Source organism: Tyto alba, unplaced genomic scaffold, assembly GCF_018691265.1.
Source record: "Tyto alba isolate M040663 unplaced genomic scaffold, T.alba_DEE_v4.0 Super-Scaffold_21, whole genome shotgun sequence".
Classification (NCBI taxonomy): domain Eukaryota; kingdom Metazoa; phylum Chordata; class Aves; order Strigiformes; family Tytonidae; genus Tyto; species Tyto alba.
Genome location: NW_024881295.1, coordinates 17,859,585 through 17,879,038, shown reverse-complemented (window position 1 = coordinate 17,879,038; position 19,454 = coordinate 17,859,585). Strand labels below are relative to the sequence as shown.

General features: G+C 49.6%; 1 protein-coding gene across 7 annotated transcripts; it reads left to right on the top strand.

The window, feature by feature from the left end:
* Positions 1-144: 144 nt before the first annotated feature.
* DDX11 (DEAD/H-box helicase 11) lies at positions 145-18,751 on the top strand. 7 transcript variants are annotated; one of them, XM_042795259.1, is made up of 26 exons: positions 146-333; positions 502-720; positions 1,065-1,151; positions 2,782-2,939; positions 4,059-4,104; positions 4,648-4,755; positions 5,317-5,404; positions 5,885-6,087; positions 6,644-6,796; positions 6,927-6,973; positions 7,749-7,828; positions 9,145-9,189; positions 9,310-9,377; positions 9,929-9,967; positions 10,441-10,564; positions 11,088-11,225; positions 11,683-11,795; positions 13,004-13,076; positions 13,435-13,538; positions 14,322-14,471; positions 16,447-16,515; positions 16,695-16,795; positions 17,218-17,302; positions 17,898-17,973; positions 18,151-18,305; positions 18,430-18,751. In XM_042795259.1, the coding sequence occupies exons 1-26, from the start codon at positions 187-189 to the stop codon at positions 18,457-18,459; spliced, it is 2,706 nt and encodes a 901-aa protein (XP_042651193.1). In that variant the 5' UTR covers positions 146-186; the 3' UTR covers positions 18,460-18,751. The 7 variants fall into 7 exon arrangements, with proteins under 7 accessions (XP_042651191.1, XP_042651188.1, XP_042651193.1 ...); XM_042795258.1 differs by having other exon boundaries at positions 502-723; XM_032986329.2 differs by having other exon boundaries at positions 147-333; positions 11,091-11,225.
* The last annotated feature ends 703 nt before the right edge of the window (positions 18,752-19,454 follow it).

The window sequence follows — 19,454 nt, the reverse complement described above, 5'->3', positions numbered from 1 at the left end:
GCGGCCGCCCGAGCCTTCGCCCCCCGGCCCGCGGGAAAAGGGCGCGGCCCAGCGCGGCCGCCCGGAGCCTGCCGGCCCCGGTGGAGCCGCGGGCCTTCCGCTCCCCGCCCGCCATCACGGGAGCGTCACGGGAAGGGGGCGGCGCGTCCCCGGCGCTCGGTTCGAAGCGGGGCGGCGGCGTGAGGGATGGAGAGCGGAGCGGCGGCGGCGGCGGGGGGCGGGCGGTTCCCCTTCCCCTACACGCCTTACCTCATCCAGGAGCGGTTCATGGCGGCGCTGTACAGCGCGCTGGAGGCCGGCCGGGTCGGCATCTTCGAGAGCCCCACGGGCACGGTGAGGCGGGAGGGAACCCGGCGTGGGGGGGGGGGGGGTCGGGGAAGCGGCCTGGCTCTGTCACCGGGCGGGCCGTGGGTGCGGAGGGGCGCGGCTGCGTGGGCGCCGGTGGCCGCCGCGCTCCAGCCGCGGGAGCCTCGGCGTGTGTGTGTGTGTTTCCCGTGGCAGGGAAAATCCCTGAGCCTCATCTGCGGGGCCCTCTCCTGGCTCCGAGACGTGGAGGAGAAAAAGCAGCGGGAGGAGGCGCGACTTCTGGCCCTCGGGGAGAGCGGGACGGGTCCCGGCGGGCCGCGGCAGCCGGCGAGCGGAGGAGCCGCCGGGGATCCCGAGTGGGTGACGGCGTTTGTGCAGAGGAAAGAAGAGCGGGACGCGGCGGAGAGGCTGAAGGTGGTGGGGAAACGCTCCTGCGTGTGGGAGGGTCGGAAAGGCGGGTGTCCCGGGTGGTGGTTGGAAAAGCACGCGAGGCAGACCGCGGGGGTGGCCTTCGTCCTTCACGGGACTCGGTTGCGTGGGGTGAGGCGTCGCTGTCGCGGGTTGCGCGGGGCGGGAAGCGGTACCGTGCTCAGCCCGGTGAGGTGCAACAAGCGTGCACTCCAGGGGAAAGGGACTGTGTACTGACCGTTCTGTTTCAGAGTTAATTTTTTTCTCTACCCAGGGCACCCGAAAGTAATTATACCCAGGGTTTAGGACTGTATACACCTCATCCTTCCTTCACTCTCCCTTTATTTTAGGAAGAGCAGGTCAGGAGGAAAAAGCGAGAAGATCGTCTCGAGAAGATTCGCCATCATGTGCAGTTAAAGTATGCAGCAAAGAGGAAGGTGAGTTATCCCGCAGAGATTAGAACTTTCTGTTTTGGCTACCTCGAGTGTTGTTCGTACTGGCTTATATCTGCAACTTCATACTGACTTTTCCAGCCCGTCTGTTTGGGGAGCTCTTTGGCCATCCAAAATTTTTGGTTAGATTTTCTTTTTAAAGTACAGGTGTGAAAAGTAATTTGTGTGTAGAGAATTTCCTGTGACGGTGTTTGTGTGTGGATAGAAAGGGCATGTGTTCTGATGTCTCCCTGCTTTCATTTTAAAAGCTTTAATACTTGGATTTTTTTTTTTTTTGAAAGCGCTCTGTTTTATGAGCATGTCTGAACACTGTACTTCTGGAATAAAACCTGTAGCACTGTGATTAAATTTAAAATAATGGAAACAGAAGACATGCAGACCCCTTCCCTCCCCCCCCCACCCCCCCCCCCCAAAAAAAAAATCCAGGTCAAGCTTTTCAAGCTTTGGTTGTACTTTTCTCACCACTAAGGAATGACTATATTTGTTTACTTTCATAGCAAACATGATTGTATGGTTCAGAAATGTCGCTTTTCTACATCTCAGAAGTTCACAGATACGTTTTTCTGCCATTTAGGTGGGTGAACTGGCCTCTTGACTCTAAGAGCTTTTTCATAGTATGAGTCAAACTTCCCAGAAATACCCACTTCAGGTCCCCAAACAGGGAGATTTATTAAGCTGCCAGGCTATTTGTTTCTAGTGCGCTCCATCTCAAGTGCTGTGTTATGTTTTGGTCAGCTCCAGTCAAAAGTATATGGCAGAAATAGAAAAGCTTCAGAGGTGAATGACAAATAAAAAACAAGTGGAACAAAGAACTTTTGTCTCTTAAAAGAGGATGGAGGAGCACGTGAAATGAGAATCATGATAAAAAGCAAGAAAGCAAATGAGAAAAATATTACAGAGATTTGGGGAGGCAACTGCTTCATCTCCTCTGTAGTGCTCACTAACAGCATTTCTTCATAATGCCATGGTAAAAAAACCACTGGATGTTGGAAGATGCAGTTTTCAGATTGAAAAAACTAACTCTGTATCAGAACACAAAGTTAATCAGAAAACTGTTCTTCAACAGTTTCATGGAATTTTTATAGAGGGGTAGACCTGTGTTAGAACCACGTAACTGGAGAAAAAAACAGCAAGAGAAGTCTTGTGCTCTGCGTTCTAAAACAGGTGCAGAGTTTACCCTATCTTTGAGTTCAGTGTGGACACTGATTATGACCTTATAGGTTGGCTTGTTTGGGTTTATTTACACACTGTTTTTTTGCAGGCAGGCATCTTCTGTGGGCCACTTTAAGCAACTAATGACTGGATTGTGAGGATGTTGTCACATCAGGATCTATTAGTTCAGAGGGCTTTTTGCATGGAAGGTTCTTTATGCTTCCCCTTCATATATGTCTGTGTGGGCATGTCTTTGGTTGTTGGTAACGGCTGCATTCTGTGGGGCTGAACAGCTTCAGACACCCTTGGTGCGTTTGCTTGTCCTGCTGGGGTTTACCCTGCAGGCCATGCCCCGTGTTACACGTGAGGGACTGTGCTGTCTTCTGACGTCCGTGGCCTACAGCGATGCGCGTGCTACCTCGCTTTCTGTACAAGCAATAACGTGACCGGGCGTTCCTTTCAGAGATCTGAGGAGGATGAGACAAAGCGCCTTCTTCAGCTCAGCAAGGAGATCATTTCAGAGGGAGCTGGGGTGGATGTTCTAGAGCAGCTGGATCACAACGAGGAGGAGCTGATTCTTGCCGAATATGAGAGTGACGAAGAAAAGAAAGTGGTATCTGGGTAAGGACAGGGACTGAGCGGGTTCCATGCCAAGGAAACGTTTTATGCATCGTTTTTGGCTTGCCTTGCTTAAAGGGATTTCACCTGTGATTATGCAAATATGGAGTTTCCTATTCAAGCTGTGGTTGCTCTGGGAGTTTGTTTGTTTAATTGGTTGGTTTGGTGTTTTGGGGGGAATTTGATTTTGTGGGGTTTTCTTTTGTTTTTTTAAGCTTTTGTTAGACCCACCAGTGACCTGAAGTGTTTTCTCAAAGTGCATCTTTCTTAAAATGTGTGGCAATGTCCTGCCTTTCTCCATGCTCGGTTTCCCAAAGAATGCCTCTGGATGCTGAGTGAATGTCTTGAGATTAAGTTTCTTGCATTTGAAAAGCAAAGTGGAACTCAGAGCATCAGAGGAAGCTATCAGTCCTGCAGATTAGCACTAGCATCTTTTGCTGCTCTAGAGGGGGAGATGTTCACATTTCTAAAGACTGAGCTTCAGCATGAGAACCCTGTGCACGCTTCTCTCATACATTTGCTTTATGCAGAAAGCCAGAAACCATACTTCAGCATGAAAAGTCAAATACATTTAAAATACAAATTTACTAATTAGTATCCAGACAGATCCTTCTGCCTTAAAAATTGCAAAACACTTCACTACTTCGTTTATATGTAGTTTATCAAACATTAAACTGCTGTTGCCTTTGAGGAACTCTATGGAAGCTAAATATCTTCCTGAAGCTTTTCTTTATGCAATAGCTTGAGGGTGGTAAATTGTCTCTAAAGGGAAGGCTTTACAAAAATAAATAAATTCACCAAAGATTAGTATAGCACTGATTAGTTTATGCCGGGAGCTTAGGAGCCCCAGATTTGAAAAAAAAAAAAAAAAATTATTGAAATTGCTATAGACAGAACCCTACAGACATTTTTCTTCTAAAGAGCAAGACTTGACTTCATTGTGCACACTTACCCTATATTTAAAGTCTATTTTTCTTCTACCTCCTGAGGTAAGATCTGAGGCTCTTCTTGAGATGACATAACCATCTCTCTTGAGTTCTCTCTCTTGTAGTAGAGCATCATTTGATTCTAACCGTCAGTGATCTGCTGAAAGGAAACTGTTTGAGCTTTCTCTTTTCTTAGGCTGTATGATGATGATGAAGATTTGGAAGAGGAGCATGTGACTAAGGTGAGATGAGGAAAGTGAATAGTGCCACCTTGTAGAACAGTGTAGGACTGAGCAGAATTATAGCTTCCTTGCACCCTTCCCAGAGTCATGCGGTATGGAACGATTTAGGAACTAGCCTCCAGGAACTGCCAAGTTTTTTGATAACAGCAACCAGTTCTGCTGTGCTCATCTCCTTCTGGACTACACTGGCTGCCTAAGCAGCTTGCTCTGCTAATGCTGCTGAATTTTTGCTGTGGCTTGCTGTAAAAGTACACTGCAAGAAACAGGTTTTTATTGCTCTCCAGTGGTGAATCCCTGTTTTTATAGGCACCTTGGAAAATTAAATGGAAACAAAGGCAAATGTATAGGAGAAAACAAAGATAAGGCTGTTGGCCTCAACAGTTGTAAGGTGACACTCAAACACATGCCTTCCCTTGTGTTTTTGAAGGTTTGAGCAAGATTAACCTTGCTGAGGTGCTTGGCTGCTTCTTTGCAGGATTGGTTGTACGTAGGGGATTGGCTTCCATGTTCTTCTTGTCTTCCTTTTCTTCCTCCTCGTTGTAGATTTATTACTGCAGCCGCACTCACTCCCAGCTCTCTCAGTTTGTGCGTGAGGTGCAAAAAAGTCCTTTTGGCAAAGACACACGTCTGGTCTCCTTGGGATCCAGGCAGGTATGTGGTATTGTTCACAAGGGACCCAGGGGACATGTTAACTTAATGTGAGAGACTTTCCAAGGAGGAGGTGTGTGGATGTGATGCCACAGAAGGCATCTCAGGGATTGACTGAGTCTCCCGTTGAAAAACTAGTCACGGGTCGTGACACACATCTGTGTGGTGTACATTTTTCTGTGAGCTGTGTTTTGGCCATTTACCGTTTGATGTAAATGCAAAAATCTGTTTTACCTTTTCTGATGTGAAATGTTACAGATGATTGAGTCACTGGGAAGGCACTCCTCTTAGCATTACTCTTGGCAGCGTTTTTCAGAAGCTGCTGCGTAGCCGTGAGCCTTTTCAGTGCACCTTTTCTTGTGTTTTTAATCCTTGCTAAGTTTTTATGTTTTTTGAGCATATTTATAGCAGCTACTGTGCACAATGTCTGACTGATAGACTTCCTCATTTCAGAATCTGGCCTGAGATTGCTTTAAAGAAACCTTTTATTTTACAGCAAAGGGTGCACAGGGGGCACTCAGTGCTTAATGACCCTCTACTGCTTCTTCTCTTTGCACGTCCAAGAACCTGTGTGTGAATGAGGAGGTGCGACGCTTGGGGGCTCTCCAGCTCATCAATGACCGCTGCATGGAGATGCAAAAGAACAAACAGGGTAAGAGCACTTCCAGCCCGGGGAAGCAATTGCTGATAAAGCTGGTGTGGGAGTCTGGAGGCAGTGTGCTCTGCCAGTCAGTTCTAGCAAGAGAGTGGTAGGAGCCTGAAAGTGGCATGTTGGAGGAGCAGAGCTAGAGATCCTTGGCGCTTTTACTTCCCTTGTTCTCCAGCCTAGGATGCTGGGAGCTGTACGTATTTTCTGATTTGCCTCAAGTTGGTCAGGACTTCTGCAACAGAAGGATCCTTGTCTTTGTAACTCAGTACTAGAAATGTTGGAAAATGTCACGTGGCTAAATCTAACTGGCAAGACTAGTGTCCACTGTGGAGATGGAAACGTTACTGCTGAATAGCATTTAAAAAAAAGATAGCTCAAAAACACACATGACAAATCCTGCTTTGGAATCCAAGAGGTTCTGTGCAGTGGTTGTTTTAGGCTATGTGTTGCTCATAGCCTTTTTTTTTTTATTTCTGGTGTTAGAAAAGAAGAGTGATGAAGAGAAGGAAGGGAAGAAGAGATGCGTGAGTCGCACCGTATGCCCGTTTTATTCCTATGAGCAAATGCAGTTTCTCCGTGATGAAGTTCTAGTGGAAGTGAAGGATATTGAGCAGTTGGTGGCTTTGGGAAGGGAGACCAAAGCCTGCCCATACTATGGGAGTCGATACGCCATTCCTGCTGCTCAGGTAAGGTGTACATGCTTTTAGTGGAATTAATGCCAGATCCTGCAAGAATAAACCAATTGCCTGCTCCCTCCAGTACTGTTTCTCGATGCTCTGGGAGTTTGTAAACAGGTTGTTTCTCTCAGCTGTAGTTTTGCTGAGAAAGCAAAGGAAAATAGGAATACCCATTTGAAGTTAATTGGGAGGCTGTAAGTATGTCTCAGCGTTCTGAAATACTTGAAAGGCTCAATAACTGAGGCAATACTGACACATGGGTGTAATCTTAGCTCTTGCCGCCGCTCTTCTTCCTTGCTTGGTTCTCTATCGGTAGACATGCTTTCAGTGCTTCAGAGGAGACTCAGAAGGTAACCTGAGCTGACATGCGGTTGTAGCATAATCATTTCTCTTTAGCTCACATCCTAGTCCTCCTCTCGAGCACACGCTCCTGTCTGTTTTCCTGCCTTTCCCATAAGAAGAGTGAGTAGCTTGACTGAATTCTGCGAGGCCGCGCGATACGGGCCTTTAATGAGCAGCTGGGCTCTGAGAGCTAGAGTCAGGGCAGTGTGTGCTTCTCCTGTAGCTGGTAGTGCTGCCCTATCAGATGCTCTTGCATGAGCCTACCAGGAGCGCTGCTGGGATCAAGCTGAAGGACCAGGTCGTGATCATCGATGAGGCCCACAACCTCATAGACACCATCACCTGTATCCATAGTGTGGAGGTCAGTGGCTCTCAGGTGAGTCATAGCCTGGCCTCTTAATCACGAGCGAGCTCTGCAACCAGCAGAGAGCCCTTTCTTGACCCCTTTGACAGCTCTTTTTCATTTTATTTTTTTTTTATTATTATTTTTTTTTTCTCTTGTGTAGTTGTGCTGTGCCCATTCCCAACTGCTGCAGTACATGGAGCGATACAGGTGGGGATCTCAGAGGAAAATAGCACAACAGTGGCAGGCAGCGTGGATGCCATGGCTTGCCTCATGTCTGCAGGGTCTTTCTTGCTTTTCCCTGGTGGAAAGTTATTTGCATTAATACTTCTGCAGATGAAAAGCCACTTGCTTCATTATCTCTGTTTAGAATCCATCTAAGCCAGGCTCCTGGGGCTGGTATAAGCAGTGAGAAGAGGGATACCCTGAGGATTCTGGCTTTCCCTTGTACTCTCAGATCCTTTCCCAGTATCTCCCTCTAATCGCTCCTGCTTGTGATGCAGAGTTTCAAAATACTCAGTCTTTCATGTCTTTCCTGGACCTTAGTCTTTCATGTGCTGACTGGCATGGCAGAGGCAGTAAGCTATGTAGTTTTTGGCTCTGGCCAAATATCTCACCTTGTCATCTCTGCAGTGGTTGATTATTGTGCTCTATGCTAATAGCTGAATTTGTGGAGCATTCCTGCAAGAGGGACTTCAAGTGTCGCTGCCATTTTAATAAACAAACTGTAATTAATGTGTGAGGAGAAAGGTGATGGTAGGAACAGTGTGGGGTGCATGGGTGAGCGCTCTGGGGTGACCTTGGGCAGGATATCCAGGGGTCTGTGCCCTGTCACAAATAGGGAGAGCGAGCCTAGGAGAAATTACTCTTGGGTTCTGTTGCCCTAAAATGAAGGGGATTTCACGTGCTTTTCTCTGCAGCTCACCTGCTCTGAGTTAGTCCCTGAAGACATTTTGTGGCCTAATACCTGTCTCATTTTTCATAGGAAACGTTTGAAGGCGAAGAACTTGATGTACATTAAGCAGATCCTGTATTTGCTGGAGCGGTTTGTGGCCGTGCTGGGAGGTAAGCAGGCCTTTTCTGTGTCCGTGGATGCTGATAGACTCTGAGCTACCCGGTGCTTCCTCAGGGCACTGTCCCCTCTCCCCCTCTGCAGAGAGAAGCTGTGGGGAGGTGTTGCTCATGTATAGGTTCAGATGGCAGTATTTTAATTTCTCAGTCTGTTTTGTTGCATGAGGATGCTGACTGGTGTCTGCCTGTACCCCTCTCCTTGTTTGATTAGCTGAGAAGCAGATGACGACACCATAAGTTCATAGAGGCAGCTTTCCTCTCTTTCTGTGTGGTTTTCAGATCTGATTTGAGTGGGGAGGAGATGGGTCACTAACTGAGGAACGTGGCAGATGTGTGCCAGGGATCAGGACAGCACAAGAGCTGCACAGAATAAATCTCCTGGGTCATGTGGTGGTGGGGCCTCTACCTGTGTCAGGCGTGCCTCTGCAGAATCTTTCTTGAGTGGTGCCTTTGTGAAAAAATATTACTTTGCTGTGATTTTTTTTTTTTTTTTTTTTTTTTAAATCCACTGGCATGTGCAGGCCTCCTTTCCTCTAATGATCTGTTTGCTAGACCTCAGTGTGTCTTGAGGAGAGGCTGTCATAAGTTCATAAAAACCCTTCCTCCTTGCCCAGGGGAAACACAGCCCTTTGGGGCAGGGGCCTGGTAATGCTCTCTGCCTTTCTCTCACATGTATACTCCTCTGCCCCCTCTCTTTGCCATTCATGTCTTCCCCACACTCAGTTAAGTGCTTTCATTAGAAAATGCAGCCTGTGCACAGCTTCATGACTGAGGCTGCAAGTGTGAGATGTGAGGTGGGTGTTAAACACTAGGACATAAAACGCAGCGAGTGGCAGCAATTAATCCCATTCGGGCTGTCGGGGTCTGGGCGTGGAGCTGTGCTCAGGTTTTTCCCCTCTTCCCAGTTGCCTGCCAGCCCGCGTGCCTCCCAGCTCCCCGCTGCTGCGCCGAGGAGGGGTGAGGGATGCATTGCAGTCCCTGTCCCTTTACGTTTGCAGCACAATGACTACATAGTGTGTGAGCATTTGTATGCACCCACCCTACCTGCTGCCTCCTGCTACAGAAGGAATGCAGGTGGTGTTTCTTAGGATGCAGCAGCACAGTTGTCCTACAACGTAGGGCTGCCCTACAGAGGAAATTAAAACTGAGCAGGAGCTGATGTTTTGTCTGTATAGCAACATTTTGCAGACATGGAGTTATTTCTTGGGTTTTGTCCTGGTGCGGTGTCCCTTTCATCTCAGTCGCTAATCTGATTAATTTTAAGACAGACCCATTATAAGCCTTTCTTGAGTCAGTTTCATGTTTTCCAGGTAATGTGAACCAAAATCCTGGCTGTCAGGCAGTTTCCCAAACAGGTAAGACTGGAGTGAACACCCGGGGTATGCAGCCATCAGTCAGACATGGGTGTGGGCAGTAAGGGGCTGCAAGTGCAGCAGCTAATAACTTTTTTTCTGTTTTCTCCCCTTTTCTTTCAGGGACAGTGTTAAAATCCATCAACGACTTTCTATTTCAGAGCCAGATTGACAATATCAACCTCTTCAAGGTAATGCAAATGTTGTCATCTGCTAGGGCACAGGTGGTGGGGACTTGTTCAAGGTTATCAGGAGGCATGTGTGAGAGCTGCAAGTAGAGCCGAGGCCCACATGGCACAGTCTGCTTTTTAGCAGATCCTCCTCGCCTCCCCACTGCATAGATCTCTGCTGCTGCTGTCTGGATAACAGTGCCTTAAAGCAGGATAGGTGGTCTTGGAGTAGAGGGAAGCAAGCAGTTAAACATGTACGAGTGCAGAGGCTGTCTGTAGGCAAAGCTAACCTGTAAGGGTTGAGGATGAAGAAACTGTACTACTCCAATAACCTAACCCATCCCTCAAACCTCCAAACACAGCACCGTAACAGCGCGTGTTTCTGCTCTGGAAGCAGTGCCTTTGTAATAAACTGTTGTCTGGGAGGCAACGCTGACAAAGAACTGTGCACCCCTCCCTGGGAGCACAGCAAGAAGCAGCAAGTGGTATCCCTGTGGGACAGGGATCAAAGACAGCAAAATCGGAGAGGGGGGTGCTGAATGCCAGTTCCCTTTTCTGTCTTCCTCCAACAGGTTCAGCGTTACTGCGAGAAGAGCCTCATCAGTAGGAAGGTACTGCCCCCGAGACTTTATGGTCAGCAGTGTTCAAATGCTGTTTCACATACTGAGTCTGAAGGGGAAGATGCAGCAGCTGGGGTGGGAGCCTGTCTTCTCCACCCTGCTCTGCAAACAATACAGTTCCTGCAAAAAGCACTATCTGGGCAGATTACCTTTTGCTTATACATCAAAGAAACATACAGCGTGATGTACTGCAGTATTCCAGTGGTGCTAATTCTGTGTTGCTTACCCTCAAACCTGCCCGCTTGTGCTGCACTGGAGAAACAAACATCAGAGGCTTGTTTTGGTTTTGATGCACTGGGTGGGGGAAAGTAACGGGAGCGCTGGGCTGCACTGATAGATTCTGATTGGGCTGGTTTGCAAACGCCTTCCGAGGAACTTTACCTGTGGCAGGCCAGCAAACCTGTTTGTAGCTTGTCTGATTCCTGCTGTTGGTAGTCTTAGTCTTTCTGGCTTTTGCTTGGCAGCTTTTTGGGTTTGTGGAGCGATACGGCAGCGCTGCCACATCTGTGAAGACCAACAAGGAGAACCAGAAGTTGGCTGGTTTGCAGAACTTCCTTCTGACCCTGCAGCAGGGATCTGATAAAGACGGTGAGTTCAGACATCTTCCACTTGTGCATCTGCAAAGTAGGGATGTGGAACCTGTGTCTTTCTGCATGAGGAAAGGGGGGAGGCAGATTTGGAGAACGAGAGACTGCAGAAGGTGTCCTGCCCACTCATTTATTGATATAGCTGACTAGATGACCTAGGCAACTATACATATGATTAGAAGATCTCCTGAGGTCCTTTCCAGGCTGAATGATGATGCTATTCCATCTTTACATTGCACGCACTCAAGCTTTGCACTGCTGTGACCTGCTGGCTCTGGGACCTGAGCTACTGTGGGTAGCTCTGTTTAGCGGTGCCAGCTACAAAAAAATTTTTTTTTTTTTTCTTTCCCCTAGTAATGAGGCAGAATTTAGGTTCTCTCCTTTACTGGCTCTTTGTTCTCTGCCTGCATATGTAGACCAGGTATTACGTTCCTGTAGAAAGGACCCATCTATATTTTGTGCTTAGTCCCTGTCTTCAGAAGTGTGGCTTAGGTTGCCTGCTTCTCCTTTTCTCTTCGGGCCAGCAGGTATTCCCCAGAGCCCTCCCGTGGAGGCTGAGAACGACCAGCTCCGAACTGCCTCTCCCCTGATGCAGATTGAAGGATTTCTCTCAGCCCTCACAAATGCAAATCAAGATGGCAGAGTCATTCTCAACAGGCAAGGTACTGGAAAGGGCGAGCTGGGGAGAGGTGGCATGAGTCGGCGAGCAGCGCGTTTCCCTGGCAGTGAGGGGGGAGATCCTGAGCTGGGGGGAGCCTGGAGGAACACGGCTGTGATGCAGGCTGGCCGGCTCGGTCTGTCTGAGGACGCTCATGAACCCAAAGGAATTCTTAACCAAGGGCATTGGGGCCAGGGTTTGCAGAGCTCTGCTCTCACTTTGGATGTCAGTTTTTGTCTCGCGATTTACTGCGCCTCAGCTCCAGCTCCAGGAAGATTAGGAAGCAGAAAGTAACTTCCAGGTTGGTGTTACCTGCTGCTACCTCTGGCAGCGTTGAATGGCAAGTCCTTGCTTTGAGAGGTGGGCGCCTGCCAGAGCAGCCAGGACAGGAGGGAGAATCTCTCCTGTACATCCCTGCGTGTCACGGCTAGCTCCTGATGCTGTTTCTCTCCTTTTCCCAGGCACAGTTGGTCAGAGTAGCCTCAAATTCCTCTTGCTGAATCCAGCTGTCCACTTTGCCAAGGTGGTGGAAGAATGCCGTGCTGTAATCATTGCTGGGGGCACCATGCAGCCGGTGAGGGAACAAGGATGTTATGGTGAGGTCTCAGGAGGTCTCTGGTGCTATCTGCAAGGAGGCATGGAAAGATAGCAGCTTGGCCCCACTGGGATGTGCTCTTCTCACTTCCCATGGCGTGTGTGGGAAAAGTCCTCTCCTACCCACCTTTTTATCTCCCTGGTACAGTTTCCCTGCATGAGGTGTCACACTGCCTGCTCGTGCAAAAAGTTGTAGTTGTGAGGGCAGGATTGTTCTTGTCAGTCTTTCTTGCCTTCAAGATAATACAGGCTGAGGCTGAGCTCGTGGTAGGTTGGAACTAGCATGGATAGCAGTCAGAGGACCTTGTGAAACCATCTGATCTTCTAAAAGGACAGGGATCCCACAGGGCCCATCCCACGGAGGATCTTTCAGAAAAATTGACTTCAGTATTAGTATGGTGGCAGGCAGCTTATCACGCTCCTCCTCTTGCTTTAGTGCCTAAGAGTCAGTGTGTTTGTGTTGTACAGATGCAGTGGGGTGTGTCAGATAGCCCAATTAGTTACACTTACCCTGGTCCTGGACATGAATGTCCTCGAGATTTCCTCTTTGACCTTGAGGTGACAGGGGAGGGGAGGGAAGGAGGGTGTGAATGCAGGAATTTTTTTTTTTTTTTTTTTTTTTTTTTCTTTGGAAGGCCACCCTTCCAGCTTTGAACTCTTCAGACTGCAACTTGGAGAGAGGGTGCAGCTGCAGTCCAGGCTGTGGTCTGGGCAGTACCTGGGAGTCTCTGGAACGAGTTTTTTGGGCCCCCGGGGAAGTCTGAAATGGGAGCACGTTGCGCCAAGAGAGGCTGGGTGGTTCCAGACTGGGGACTTGCCCTGGGCGCAGCGGGGCCCAGGGCAAGGCTGGGAACCACGGGCACTGAAAGGGGAGCCCCCCCCCCCCGCCACCCCTGCACGCTGCCTGGGCCGGCGGGAAGGGAGGGATGGGGGGGGGGGGGGGGGGTGTGCAGCCCTCAGGGCCTTTCTCCTGCTGAGCTCCCAGGCCTGTGTGCTTGGCGTTCCCCTGCCCTTGCTTTTTCTGAGGCCTGAGGGGGCCCGGCCTGCCCTGTGCCCACAGCCCACCGGGCAGAGCCGCCCGGCGCTCTCCTCCCTCCCCTCCCCACGCGCTGGGAGCGGTACCAGCGTCGCTGACGTAGCGTCTTTTGGGACACTGGTCCCTTACCTCTCTCCGCTCGCGGTCCGTAGGTGGCTGATTTCCGAGAGCAGTTGCTGTCCTGCGCCGGCGTGGACCCTGCGCGTGTCGTGGAGTTCTCCTGCGGTGAGCGTGCGGGGGGGGGGGCAGGGAGGGCTCGGCGAGACCCCCGGGGTTGCAGTTTGCCTTCGGCGCTCTTAAGCAGCATGGCTGCTTTCCTAGAGATCGTGGCGGCAAAGGGGGTGCTAATTCCCTTCCCCTCTGGGCTTCCCCAGGGGTCTTGGCCGGTGTCAGCGGGCGGTGTGCCGTGCCTCCTTCCCGGGGGATGGAAGTCAGGGCAGCCGAGTGATTTAGGTGCTTTGGCTTAGCTGGGCAAACATGCTCCTCGGTCACTGCACGCAGGTAGAGCTCTTCAGCTAAGTGGGGCTGGTGCCAACAGCAGGGATGTTGACTCTCACGACTTTTTTTTTTTTTTTGGCTTCAGGACATGTGATTCCTCCAGAAAACATTTTGCCCATAATCCTCTGCAGTGGTCCTTCCAACCAGCAGCTGGAGTTTACCTACCAGACAAGAGACCTGCCCCAGATGGTCAGTCTTTGTTCCCTTCCTTGGTATCTCTTTTTTTCCTTTTTTTTTTTCATGTTTCACAGGACATTGTGCTCTCTGAAAGGTGGGCTGATCGAAAGCCAAGGCAAGGGAAAATCCCTAGGATTTGGGGCAGCTGTGTTGCGAACTAATTGGGAAAGAGTAGCAGCAGCAGGGGGTTTTGAGCTGCCTGCTCAGAGGTGGCTACTGGAGATGAGGAGTACTAGCAAGTCCCGTTTAGCTGTGCGGAGATGCTGCACCTGCGTGCTGGTTATCAGGAAGAGATTTCTGTCTGTGCTCCGCAGCGACGGCGGAGCGTGGCAGCCCTGCAGAGTGCAGCCCAAACCATAGGGGCGGCAGCAGATGTTTCTGCACTTTTTCCCTCTTCCTTTGGTGGGCCAGTAATCACTCAAGGCCGGACACTAGATCTGCCCTGCCCCTGCTGAATCCCCACCAGATGTGCCAGGTAGCTCTCCACATCTGTTCCAGTGTGACAGGTCCCATCCACTGGGACAACAGACATAAACCCTCCTCTCTTGAATAACCAACCAGTGCTTCACAGCAATAATAGAAACTCCGGATTAGGAGGGGAGAGGTCAAGCAGTGAGGAGCTTTTTGGTGATGTGCAACTCCCTTAGAAAGCTGTTAGACCTGGCTTGTTTCCCACATTTTTCCTCCCCTAAGGCATGTCACAGGGGAGGTGTGATCCTGGGATTGAGCACAGAAATTGGAGTGGCGTTACCTGGAGCTCCTGTCAGCTGCAATATGCTCTTGTCTCTCTTGCAGATGGACGAGACAGGTCGAATCCTTTGCAACCTGTGCAATGTGGTCCTGGGGGGTGTGGTGTGCTTCTTCCCGTCCTACGACTATGAGAAGCAGGTGTATGCACACTGGGAGAAGACGGGGCTGCTCACCCGTCTGGCAACTAAGAAGAAGGTAGCTGTGCTGCCAGGGGCAGTTGGTACTTTAAATGGAGGTTTCAAAAATCAAACAATTATCTATGCATTACAGGCTTCTCTCGCTGAGTTTTTCCTCACGCTCTGCACAGCAGAGCAGAGCGGATGTTTATCTAGCCAATCCCTCCAGTAATGAATAAATGATCCTTCCCAGGCGGCTGATTACTGAGCTGGGATCTAAATTAGATTAAATGCAGCTATAGATTCTTTAAGTGCCTAGTCTGTGTAGTGGCCATGGGGGGAGACAATCCTCGCTTTCCATAACCAGCGAGCTTGTTCCCGTGTAGCTGGGGGGCTGTTCAGGTTGAGCTCTTAAAGGAAATTTGTTTTTCCCAGCTATGTGCCCCTTGAGCACAGAGCAGCACAACTAAGGGCTCAGCAGAGTGGGACCAGGCTGCAATTCACAGGACAACGTGTGGGTTTTTTTTCCAGTAGAAGTGCAGAGATGAGAATTGAAAGACTAGCCGTGGTGACCTCTGCTGAAGTGATGAGACCTATTAAATAGGGAGATCACCGCAAATACAAAATCTTTGCAGTGACTCTCACAAGTATTTGAAGGTTGGGTATTGGAGGTCAGGCAGTCTGACTGTCTTGGAGAATGGGGCAGGGAGCTTGGATCATGTGCCAGGGTAAAAAAAAAAAAAAAAAAAAAAAAAAAAATTACATATACCTTGGCTGTGACTTCTGTTTACTGAAAACTATATAACTTACCATGCAGATTAGGAGAGCACAGTCCCAGCTATTTCGCAGCCCTGGTGCAGGCATTCTGGCACGTGGATCTGGCTGCAGTTTTTTTGTGGTGGAAGCGTTACGCTTCAGCTTCTCCATGTTTGTACAGCTCTCGCTCACAGTGCCTTTCGGGTGTGTTCTGTCAGGGTCTCAGCGGTCTGCCTGGTGCCTCCAAGGCTTTGTGCCACAGTCACGCAGCTTGCTTTGCCTTTCAGCTCTGATTTGTTCCTGTTTGGCCTTTGCAGTCTCCAGCAAATTGGATATGCGTTAGCAAAGCAATTTGGTGGAAAGGCAGCGAGTGTGACTTTCGGCTGCCCACACACAAGATCGTATCATAGCAGAGGGAGGTTAAAGTCTTTCCTGAGGTGGCTGTGGTGAGATCGCACTGAAATCATATATAAATTACACAGGGGAAAAAAAAAAAAATTGAAATCGGAGGATTAAACAGCTACTGTTTAATAAGTTAAACAGTTTTGGCTCGTGTTTGTAATTGCCAGTTATTTTTCTACTGAAAGGCTGATTCTGGCTGGTAAAATTTGATAGTGCTTCTTGCTAACCAAGAGAAAACACATCCTTTAGGTTCTTTACTGTCACAGAAAGGACAGATGTTGCATCTCTTGTTTACTAGGAAAATAACTTGTGATTTAGGCCAATGTGCAGCATCTATCAAAATGCAGCTTAATTAACTGCAGGGGCTTTTGGTAACTAATTAGGCGTGCTAGAATAACGTAAAGAAATACTACTTTATGTATGCTTTGCATAGAAAACTAATTTATTCCCTGGACAAGGGGATCTATTACTTGGAGTTAATTGATGATTCAGATTGATTGGTCCTGTCACTGTCCTCCAAGCTCTTGCAGCTGGAGGGTCCCTCACCCCGCTGGATCTTTATTCCGAGATGGAAGAGGAGCCCATTTGCTTTCCTGCCTTTCAGCTCTCACATGACTTGTGTAATTCTGCAAGAAGTTACAAGTCTGCCAAAGCTGAAAGTGAATGTTGGAGGGGCAGGAGCTGTTCCCTTCAGAGCCCAGCTGGAAAGGGCTGTAGTGAGCATGCAGCGTGTCCAGGCTGGAGAGCAAAAGTGCTGGTGAAGTTGTTTTTTGGGGAAATTTGCCCTTCCCCGATCTTAGTTCGTGTGCCGTTTAATGTCATGGGAGTAAAATGATTTGCTTTCTTTAAACTGTTTGCTTCCTGTTGCTGCAACTGATGCACTGTGCCTGGGACAGATCTTTCAGGAGCCTAAGAAAGCCAGCCAGGTGGAGCAGGTGCTGGTGGAATACGCCAAGTGCATAAAGGTAAGCTGAGCTGGCAGGCGGGTGGGTGCGTGGCATCACAGCTGCGTGGGGGGGATGCTGCTAAAGAGGGCAGTGCAGCTTTTCACGAGGAAAGAGGGCTCTTGCCCAGGCGTGGGAGGGTTTCTGAAGCACAGAAACCTTCCCTGCGCTGGTTTAAGTTGCTGGTCCCTCTCCTGCAGCGCTGCAGCCAGGCGGGAGGACAGATGACAGGGGCCCTGCTGCTTTCTGTAGTTGGAGGCAAAATGAGCGAAGGGATCAACTTCTCTGATGACCTGGGAAGGTAAAGCGGCTGCTCCTTGGAGGGTGGGAGCTGGGCTGGTGCTGCGGTGACTCCCAGCAGGATGGACACGTCAGGACTTGCGTGGATACAGAAAACCCTGCGGAGCACAGGGCCTGGGCTCATGCTTAAACCAACGGGACCGAGTCTGCCAGGTGGTGTGAAGCCCACTCATCCAGGCAGCTTTTCGTGTGGGCAGTGCAGTCAGGCTGGCTGGGCTACATAATCCTTTGCTCGGGTACCCCCAGTCCCTCCGCAGCTTTCTGCTCGGAACATGCTTCACACTGCTGTGCTTTATTGCTGCCTTTGGTGTTCAGGGCTGGCTGTCGTTCAGGGGTGCAGTGACCTCTAATTTATCGGTCTCTTGGCCGAGTGCTCTAGGATCAGACATTAAGAATAATGCAGCCCTCTCTTGCCCCTTGCAGGTGTGTGATTATGGTGGGAATGCCTTACCCCAACATTAAATCTCCAGAGCTGCAGGAAAAAATGACTTGGCTTGACAAAACAATGGTAACAGACATGCACCTCTGCCTGTTTCGCTGCTGCTTTTTCGTACTAACTTTCCTCCCAGCACACAACTCCCAGGGCTGCCTTCAAAGGCTTTCTTAATTTGAGCTCGCCCCCGTTTCCCAGACCGTGTGGCACTGAGAGCACAGCCTTCTCCGCGCTGCACGTGTAAGCCTAAACTCAGTGGCCCTAAACTCAGCGGCAGGAAACACCACCGGGGCTCACTAGAAGCTCCGAGATCCAAAGGGAAGAAAGTCCCTTCGCCCCGGAGGAGGTGGCAGGGTGGGAGAAGCTGCTTGCCAGGATTGCATCTCCTCTTGGCTCGCCTATTCTTTCTCACTACCAGCTGGAAACGCTCTTCCTGGGCAGCTGGGGACAATGTTTCTTTGGGGGGGGGGGGGCTTGGGCTGGCTCTTTGTGAGTGCTCAACATAGTTTTCTAACTACAACCTTTCTTCTGTCCCTCCTTACACTCAGCTTGGCTGGCCAACCCACTCACTCTGCAGGGGTAAAAGCGTTTGCCTCACTTTGTCCTTAAGACCCCCTAATTTGATTTACACCTGCCTCATGATCAGTCTCACCGAATTTCTCCTTTCCAGCCCAGAGCTGCTGGCCAGGCACCTAGCAGAGTGCTGATTGAAAACCTGTGCATGAAGGCAGTAAACCAGTCGATAGGTAATTCATCCTTCCTTGGACAGGCTGGGGGATACGAAACGTGGCCGTGCTGGAGGAGGAGGGTGGGGAAAAAGGACACGTTACCAATCAAAGTACAGACAACGGGAGCACGAGCTTCCTTGCCTGGGAACAAACGCCAGCGTGGGTCACCTTAACGTGGTTGTACGCTCCGTACAGGCAGAGCCATTCGCCATCAGAAGGACTTTGCAAGCATCCTGCTCCTGGACCGCAGGTACGCGCGCGCTGCCACCTTTAACAAGCTGCCGCAGTGGATCAGGGAGAGAACCCAGGTGAAACCTGCCTTTGGATCAGCGTTTGCAGAGCTAAGAAAGGTCAGAATTTGTATCTTAGGTGCTGCTACCAAAGCTGTTTCCCACTGTACTCCTCTGTAATTTTCTCAGCCCTTTGCTTTAGAGCAAGGCCGGGGATGAACTGACCGGTTCTGTGTGCTCCTAGTTCCACCGAGGGAAGGCGGGTGCTTTGTGACACGGGCCAGAGAGCAGGCTGCAGGCCAGCTCTCAGAGCTACACTGCCGAAGCACACCTGAAGCAACACCAGTTCCTGCTTTTCTCTACCAAGGTGTTTGTGACTCTCCGCCTCCTGCCCCCTTTGTGGATGTTTGCTGTTCAGTATCGATGGTGGGCCAGCCTTCAGCACCCTAGCTAGGAGAGGAACTGGTTGTAGGTCTGAGGCAGGTGAAGGGAGGAGTGGCAGGCTCCAATTTGTTCACAGCTTTTCAGGTTTTATTTAAATTGATTAAATATTTTCAAGCCAAACACTTAAGTGTGGGAAGTGTAATTATTTTCACTGAACACATCTGCCCTTTCCCAGCAGGGGAAAGTAGGGGGCTTGATGACCAATGAAAATAGAGCTTTTCATGGGAATTGTAAACTATCAGGCCGTTAGTTTGTGATGTTGGAATTACAATCTGACTGGTAAGACATGGGGCAGCTCTGGGTACATTTCTTATCCCCTTCTTTCTACTTTGCTTGAAGGTAGAATCAATAGATTCAAGGAGCTGTTCATTCTTCCAAGGGGAATAAAGATATGGCCATAATACAGCACAGCCCTTCTCCTTTGGGCATGCTTAAGCACAGGATTACTCTGCCCTTTTTACTGCCTAGGTTTTGAATTCAAAGTAACTTTCTGTGAAAAATGGTAAAACTTTGGGTTTTGTTTGTTTGAGGTTTTTTTGTTTTGTTTGTTTGGGTTTTTTTGTTTGTTTGTTTTTGTGTTTTTTTGTTGTTGATGTTTTAGTTTTTGTGGTTTGTGTTTTTTTTTTTTTTTTCTGGTGTACCTTTCCCAGGCTTCTTTCCTAGGTCCTGGGTCAGTGCTGGATGGGCAGCGATAACAACAGGGCTGGCTCTGTCATCCCCCAGCTGGCCCCAGCTCTTCCTGCCATTCTCAGCAAGTCTTCCCAAGCGCTGTTTTGCCTCCTTGCCTCTTTTGGCAGCTGGATGCTGCCTCTCAAGGCTCTTCAC

What these genes read in the sequence shown, in the direction of transcription:
- DDX11 (XM_042795254.1), top strand. Translation starts at nt 187, where the DNA reads ATGGAGAGCGGAGCGGCGGCGGCGGCGGGGGGCGGGCGGTTCCCCTTC. An exon ending in TCAGGCAGTTTCCCAAACAG is followed by an intron (nt 9,190 to 9,309) that starts GTAAGACTGGAG and finishes CTTTTCTTTCAG; the next exon opens with GGACAGTGTTAAAATCCATC. An exon ending in AGAGCCTCATCAGTAGGAAG is followed by an intron (nt 9,968 to 10,440) that starts GTACTGCCCCCG and finishes TTTGCTTGGCAG; the next exon opens with CTTTTTGGGTTTGTGGAGCG.